The 8,682-nt window shown below is 43.3% G+C and overlaps 1 protein-coding gene across 1 annotated transcript; it reads right to left on the minus strand.

Annotated features, from left to right (window-relative positions):
• Positions 1-349: 349 nt before the first annotated feature.
• Positions 350-3,569, minus strand: LOC119231025 (olfactory receptor 1J4-like). Its single transcript, XM_037492643.2, has 2 exons — positions 3,075-3,569; positions 350-1,288 (listed from the first exon to the last, which is right to left on the minus strand). The coding sequence occupies exons 1-2, from the start codon at positions 3,567-3,569 to the stop codon at positions 350-352; spliced, it is 1,434 nt and encodes a 477-aa protein (XP_037348540.1).
• Between the last annotated feature and the right edge of the window lie 5,113 nt (positions 3,570-8,682).

Consider the following 8,682-nt stretch of genomic DNA (forward strand, 5'->3'; position numbering starts at 1 on the left):
CAGCAGATCATGAAGCTAGATCTGTGTCTTCATAACATAACAGAAAAAATACATGCATGAACAGTGACATATCTCAAAGTAGAAGCCAACACACATTTGTAACTGTGAAATATTTTTATAAGATTTTGCACGTAACTTGTAAGAGTTGAAAAAAAAGCACAACAAAGTAATGAGGATAAAGAATATTTAACAAACCAAGTTACCAGATCTGACCTAGATGATGCATTAACATCTCTGACAGCAGAATGCATGTTCTTTTCAAGTTACATGGAGTTATCAACCTTCTCACATAATTTTAGGAGATACAGCTTATGGTGTTTGTGACTAAAATCAGATGATTTACAGGTCATCACTTGAAGAAGTTCACCTTATTGACAAATGCCTCTAAGGCCTGTTTTATATCTCTATTCCTCAGGCTGTAGATGAACGGGTTCAGCATGGGGGTGACGACCATGTACATCATAGAGGCGATCATGTCTTTGTCTCTGGAGGTGGACGATGAGGAGAAGTAAAGTCCTGCAGCTGTCCCATAGTATAAAGATACAACGAGAAGGTGGGAGCCACAGGTAGAGAAAGCTTTAAAGAGACTTTTAGTGGAGGGGACACTCAGGACAGTGGTCCCTATACGGACATAGGAGCCCAGGATGCCACCCACACACAAGGTGAACAGCAATCCTCCCTCAGTTAAGATGACCAACTCATTGAGGGACACGTCTGAGCAGCTCATCTTCAGGAGTGCAGAGAGGTCACAGAAGAAGTGGGGGATGGTATTGTCAGCACAGAAGGACACTTGGATCAAGAGCAGAGTGTGCAACAGAGAGTGGATGAGGCAAACAAACCAGGATCCCGCTACTAAGGAGACACACAGCTCCTGCCTCATGATGGTGGTGTAGTGGAGGGGCTGACAGATGGCCATGTACCTGTCAAAGGCCATCACTGCAAGAAGGAAACTGTCAAGACCAGCAAAGAACACAAAGAAATACACCTGGGAAATACACCCACTATAGGAGATGGATAGTTGCTGAGTGTGTATGTTTGTGAGCATCTTTGGGACAGTGACAGATGAGAAGGAGATATCAGCAAAGGCCAAGTGGCTGTGGAATAAGTACATGGGGGTGTGGAGGCACGAGTCCAGCCTGATGAGCAGGATGATGAGCAGGTTCCCCAGCACCGTGGTCAGGTACATGCCCAGGAACAGGGCAAAGAACAGACCCTGCTGCTCTGGACGGATGGGGAGCCCCAGGAGGAGGAACTCGGACATGCTGCTCTGGTTCTCCCACCTCAAACTCTTCATGTCTCTGCCGGGGATGAAGGAAAGGCGAGGAAGGAAGTCTAGAATTATCCACAACAACTGGCAATATACTTTCTTTTTTTAAGATTTATTTATTTATTTATACAAGCACTGGGTACAGTCAGAAGCGTGGGAGGGTGAGAGAATTCACCAGAGCCAGAGCGGGGAGCAGAGCAGGCAGAAGGACGAAGTACACTGCTGAGGGTAGCAGCGGGCGGCAGGAGAGGTCTGCGCGCCATGTGGGACCCTCCTCCCTTGGCCGGGGAGCAGCCGGGGATTGAACCAGCGCCGCAGAGGCTGCGGGCAGCTTCGCAACCCAGCGCTCAACCGCTGCGCCACCGGGGAGGCCCACATTTTTACTTTTTTTTAGGATGAGCCCAGAGCACTTTCCAAATGGCTGCACCAGTTTATATCCCTAACAACAAACTGTTCCTCATTTTTTGCATTCCTTCCAGGATTTGTTGTTGGGAGTCTTTTAATATGTGCCATTCTCATGGGTGTGAAATGATATCTCATTTTGTGATTGTGATTTTGACCTGCAGCTCCATTATTAAAAACAATGGTGAATATTTTTCCATGTATCTATTGACTTTTATCATTTTTGATAACTGTGTAGAATCCTGATTGGGCTCTTTGGGGTTTTTTGTTGTTAAATTGACTAAGATTTTTGTGTATCTTGGATGTTTACCCCTTATAGTTTGTGTAATATATAAATATTTACTCCTGTCTCTTAGGATAGCTTTTTAATCTTACATTTTCTTTTACTGTGTAAAAGCTTTTTATCTGAGGTAGCTCCTCGATTTAAATTATTTTTTGCTTGTATTTCCCTTTCCATAAGGGTTGAGTCTCCAAAAACATATTTATCATTGATGTCATGAGACATATAGCCAATATTTTCTTCTATGCATTTTACTGTTGCAGGTTTTTTATCTAAATCATTAATCCATGTTGTGTTTATTTTTGTGTATGGACTTAAAAAGCAATCCAAATTCATTCTTTTACATGTGGCTGTCCAGTTTTCCCAACAGCAGAATTAACTGACTCTCCTTATTTCAATGTATGGTTGTGGTTACTTTGCCATCATTTAAGTATTCATAAATTTCTGGATTTTTATTCTGTTAAAAAAAAGAAAAAAAGGAGAAAAATGTAATGAGGATAATGAATATTGAACAAAACAAGACACCAAATCTGACCTAGTTGATGCATTAACATCTCTGACAGCAGAATGCATGTTCTTTCCAAGTTATATGGAGTTATCTACCCTCTCACAATATTTATCACATAAGTTATCTACCCTCTCACATCTCATGGTGTTCGTGACTAAAATCAGATGGTTTATAGCTCGTCACTTGAAGAACTTAATCTTATTGACAAACGTCTCTAAGGTCTGTTTTATATCTCTATTCCTCAGGCTGTAGATGAAGGGGTTCAGCATGGGGGTGACGACGGTGTACATTACGGAGGCGATCGTGTCTCTGTCTTTGGAAGTGGATGAGGAGAAGTAAACTCCTGCAGAGGTCCCATAGTATAAAGACACGACGTGGAGGTGGGAGCCACAGGTAGAGAAGGCCTTAAAGAGACTTTTAGTGGAGGGGACCCTCAGGACAGTGGTCCCTATACGGACATAGGAGCCCAGGATGCCACCCAAAGGCAGGGTAAAGAGCAATCCTGCCTCAGTGAAGATGACCAACTCATTGAGGGACACGTCTGAGCAGCTCATCTTTAGGAGTGCAGGGAGGTCACAGAAGAAGTTGGGGATGTTACTGTCACCACAGAAGGAGACTTGGATCAAGAGCAGAGTGTGCAACAGAGAGTGGATGAGGCAAACAAACCAGGATCCCGCTACTAAGGAGACACACAGCTCCTGCCTCATGATGGTGGTGTAGTGGAGGGGCTGACAGATGGCCACGTACCTGTCAAAGGCCATCACTGCTAGAAGGAAACTGTCAAGACTGGCAAAGAACAATAAGAAATACATCTGGGAAATACATTCCCTATAGGAGATGGACAGTTTCTGAGTGTGCATGCTCGTGAGCATCTTAGGGACAGTGACAGATGAGAAGGAGATGTCAGTGAGGGCCAAGTGGCTGAGGAAGAAGTACATGAGGGTGTGGAGGCGCGAGTCCAGCCTGATGAGCAGGATGATGAGCAGGTTCCCCAGTACCGTGGTCAGGTACATGCCCAGGAACAGGGCGAAGAACAGGCCCTGCTGCTCTGGACGGATGGGGAGCCCCAGGAGGATGAACTCGGACATGCTGCTCTGGTTCTCCCACCTCATGCTGTTCATGTCTCTGCTGGCGATGAAGGAGAGAAGGAAAGGTAGGAAGTCTAGTATTAACTGCACCAACATTGCAATATCCTTTTTACCTGAAGGCTTAATTTTTCAACCATGATCTATTTACTGCCCACACCTGTGGATGCGTGAATCCCAGTCTGTCACAGCGGGCTCTGAGGGTACATAAGACCTCATGATACCTTATAAAGTTTTCCTCCCAAGGAACCAGAGGACATTTTTCTGTAATCCACAAACATGTCTTGAACAACTGCCTTGGCCCAGGCTCCCCACAAAGCACTGAGTCCATAACAGGAAGTAGGAAATGCAGCCTCTGCCTTCAAGGAGTTTCCATCTTTCTATCATTGCAGGTCACATGACAGTACCTGGCACGCATGGCAAAGTCATGAGATGGGCAGCAGGAGAGAATCCATAACTTCCTCTTAAAGACACTTGAAACTCTCTAACTGGAAAAGAATACCTGGTGATTTCTCACAATCTAGAGAGAAATTGGCAGGATGTAACTGATGAGAGATATTTCTATTCCCTGTCAACAAAAGTCCATCCGGGATCTTAAACAAACTCTAATGATAACCTTGAATCTTTGCCTGTAACCTACAGCATGCCAGATCCTATCCTATGGTTTCATCTGTGCTTTCTACCTAAATCCTAGGCATCACCCTAATAAAGCAATAGTATAAATAGTATTTTTGAACAATGAGGAACAAAATATACATTATCAACATGTGTAAAGATACATCAATAATCAGCAAAAAAGGCCAAATCAGAATATATCTCTATGGACAGAATCCACCATTAAACTCTCTGCAAACATCTCACTTCCCCAGTAGATAGAATAAATACAATTACAGTATAAAAATAAATCTAAAGATTATATGATATATATGGTAATTATACCCTTCATTTCATAGATGGGAAAACAATCAGGACAAAGATATAAAGGTCAACAAGATCTATAACTTCTCTGATGGTGGATTCCAGAGTCACCCTTCCTTTTGCAGTGAGGTTACAGTTAAGATTAGACACACACCGTCCGATATTTTTCTTTTTCTTTCTGGCTTATTTCGCTGAGCATGATCCCTTCCAGCGCCACCCATGTTGCTGCAAATTGCATGTGTTTAATTTTTTTGAATGCTGAATAATATTCCATGGTGTATATGTACCACATCTTCTTGATCCAGTCATCTATTTTTGGGCATTTGGGCTGTTTCCAAAGCTTAGCTATTGTAAATAGTGCTGCTATAAACATAGGGGTGCAGGTGCTCTTTGGAATGGATGTTTCTGTGTCCTTTGGGTAAATACCTAGGAGTGGAATTGCTGGATCCTGTGGAAGCTCTATGTTTAGTAGGTCCAGAAATCTCCACACAGCTCTCCATAGTGGTTGGACCAGTTTGCACTCCCACCAACAGTGCAGAAGAGTTCCTTTTTCTCCACACCCTCGCCAACATTTGTTGTTGCTAGTTTTTTTAATATGTGCCATTCTCACTGGTGTAAGATGGTATCTCATGGTAGTTTTGATTTGCATTTCCCTGATTACAAGTGATGGATGGTCTCACTCATAGCAGGAATCTAGAAAACTTAAATAAGGGACCAGGAAAATGAATAACTATAAGAAAGTGAAAATCAAAATCAACAAAAAACTATGAACCAGAGACACTTTTTGGTGGGTGGGGTGCGGGATGGGAGGGGTTGGGGTCAAAATGGGGGGGTTGCAATTGTATGGGGAATATAAAAATAAAATTTATTATTAAAAAAAAAAGATAAGACACACACACTGAAGAGGGACCCTCACTGTATCAATCAAGCAGGGAGCAGGACAGTGATGTCTACTCAGGGACCATGAACTTGCTGAGGGCTCTGCTTACCTTGGTTCACAGCCACCAACAGGACAGTGTCTGGAGCTGCATGTGGAGGCCTGGCTGCCCACTCTGGTTCTCCCTGAGAACAGAGGAAAGGTTCTCCGCCTCACTGAGAACCAGAGGAAACAAGCAGGAACCAACTGGACCAAATGGGACCTTGACTGGGCCAGGGCTTGTGAGGAAGGGTCTGGGCCCCAGCCCTGGATGGATCAGGCCGTGTGCTCCAGTGTGTGAGGGTGAGCAGGGGCCGCTGATCTTAGGCTTCTACTCGCCCTGCCCCAGACAGCAGCAAAGTGGGTGTCTCCATCACACTGGAACTGGCTTGGGGAAAGAGAATAAAAATCCTTCTCTCTTCTGAACACCTATCATGGGCCAGGCGATTTCCTGGGTATTCCATTTGCATTGTCCCATTACTCCTCAGGATAGCACTGCATGTGGGAGTAGTTACCCTCTTTTTCCAGACGGGATCTGAATGTCAGAGAGCAAACTTAAGGGCTAAGTGAGGACTGCACCGCAATGGACATGCTGCAGGCACTGATGTCCCATCATCAGTATGGGACACCTGCCCAGTGGGGTGACCTGAGTGACCCTCTCAATGCAGAGCATGACCACTGTGCATGGCCACTAAGGGGTCAGTGAAGAATGCACGTGAGCCCCATGCCATGGACACTGCCCCACAGAAACACTGCTGGTAATGAAAACATCAAAACACAACCACACACACTACACCTTGGAGTGACATGCATGTGTCAGTTTTGCCATAAACAAAAGCCACATCACACCTACTACTTGATTCTGTGATGATTTTAGATCCTTCCCCTGCTGCTCAGGGATAAAGGCAGGATCCCTGCTCCAGAGTGGGGAGCACATCTTCTCTCTTTACACCCTGCAGTCTCTTTCCTTACCTGTGCTGAGTAGCCAGAGATGAACATGGGGGAGTCATGCAGCAGGGAGGGCAGATACTGGAAATCAAAGGACTGGTTAAGAGACTGCAGGTCACACCCAGCAGTGGTGCCTACTTGCCTATTGGGGACCCAGTAGGTGCTTGAGCTCTGGGCCAAAGAGAGGAAAAGAATCACCTCGTGTCATTTTACCTCTGTCTCTTGTGTCCGTCTCTCTGTCTCTTCCTTACCGTCTTTTCAATCTCTGTCTCAGATATGTATGTATAAATATGTAGGTACATGCAAAATTCTGGCAGGAGATATATTTTTATCTACATTACAAGCAAAGACCCACAAGGAATCCATAGGAAGAAACATTTTTTTCCTCTTAGAATTTACACCACACTCTGACCTGCCATTCTTGCTAAGTCAATGACCTTCTAATTAGTGTCTGTGTTCTTAGCTGCTGTGGTGGACACCAGGCAAAAAATACGAAGCAAATCTCCCTGAGCCTATGACCTCCTGACTTTTTGTGTCTGCCCTTGAACTTCAAAATAATAGCAGGAGGATGCCATTTTATAAACCATGAGAGGACAAAGAAATCGTCCCTATACACTTGGTGAAAAACAGTTAATTGCTGCAGTTCCTCTCAGACCTTGGGGAGGAGCCTGTGCAGAGGCCAAAGAGACTAAACTGAGGAACCACCTGGGAAGGTGTCTCAGGTACAGGGACACTCTGGGTTGCCCAGAGACGTAGTTGGGAAGCAGGATCTTCTAACACCCAACTTCTAACACCCATGTGGTCAATGCCCTGGTGGGACAGCACTGGATGCTGGGCTCTGCCTGTCATTTTTGGTGGCTCTGAACATGTAACTTCTACAACCTTGTTTCACAAGTTGTTTCAACCTTGTTCCACTTTAAAGTGCAGGTAATCAGAGTACTATCAGTATGAAGTTTTTATTAAAGTTATATTAGAACATTCCTGCAAAAGCACGTAAGAGCATCATAAATGTCAGTTCTTACCACGTGAGAGCACCATATATGTCAGTGCTACTGTGTATTCCAAGAAAGGAGATGTAAATATATTATTACTCATGTTGCTACAGTATTGATATGAATGAATGACAGTTAGTTGATTTATAATTTGAAAAGTCTGTTGCAGTCTGTATGCAAACAATAGGTTAGAAGAGAGAAAAACGAAGAAAATAATCCCATTCACAATTACACAGAAAGAACAGAATACCTAGCAGTAACTTTACAAAGGAGATGAAGGATCCATAGAATGCGAACTATAAGACATTATTAAGAGAATTATGAAATGGGCACAGCAGACCTCTCCTGCCTTACCTGCTGCTATTTTTAGCAGTGTGCTTCAATAAATCTGCCTGCTCTGTCCTCCACATTGTCTCTGAAGAATTCTTTCACCCTTGTGTCTCAGGCCTACACCTGGTTGTTCCCCATCCAAATATAAATATATATATATATGGATTGGAAGAATTTACATTAATTTACATGCTACCCAAAGAAATATATATATATAACACACACACACACACACACACACACATATATATATATATATATATATTCAATACAATCCTTGAGGACTGTCATAAAGTGAAAGGCAGATATGGGTGGTTTTACTTATCTGTGGAATATAAATAACCAAACAGCATATACTGGCAAAATATAGCAAAAAACATGATCTTGAACTAGGGAAACAACATTATTTGTTATGGGAGAAAGCAAGGGGTGTGAGCAGTGAGTGCGGTGAGGGGCTAGGGCATTGGCATACGTGGTTTGGTGGATGGTGGTGGAAATATGGGCATCTGTGGAGGAGTCAAAATATACATCCACAATACAGTATCTCTTAACTTAAAAAGAGCCCCATCACAGATGTTCCCATTCCATAGTGTAGGTATTCCCAATAGAGCTGACTTCAATCTACCACCATGTCTTTGTAGAGTTGGGAAGAGCTATGACCCATCAACTTGAAGATGAGGCAAGCTTGTTCAGCCCACATCATGTAACATCAGTCCACTAGGAGCAGATCATGAAGCTAGATCTGTGTCTTCATAAAATAATAGAAGAAGCCAACACACATTTGTAACTGTGTGAAATATTTTTATAAGATTTTGCGCGTAACTTGTAAGAGAAGAAAAAAAAGCATAACACAGTAATGAGGATAAAGAATATTTAACAAACTAAGTTACCTAATCTGACCCAGATGATGCATTAACATCTCTGATAGCAGAATGCATGTTCTTTTCAAGATACATGGAGTTATCTACCCTCTCACATAATTTTAGGAGATACAGCTTATGGTGTTTGTGACTAAAATCAGATGATTTACAGGTCA

Source organism: Talpa occidentalis, unplaced genomic scaffold, assembly GCF_014898055.3.
Source record: "Talpa occidentalis isolate TD23 unplaced genomic scaffold, MPIMG_talOcc4v2.1 talOcc4.7, whole genome shotgun sequence".
In the NCBI taxonomy this organism is placed as follows: domain Eukaryota; kingdom Metazoa; phylum Chordata; class Mammalia; order Eulipotyphla; family Talpidae; genus Talpa; species Talpa occidentalis.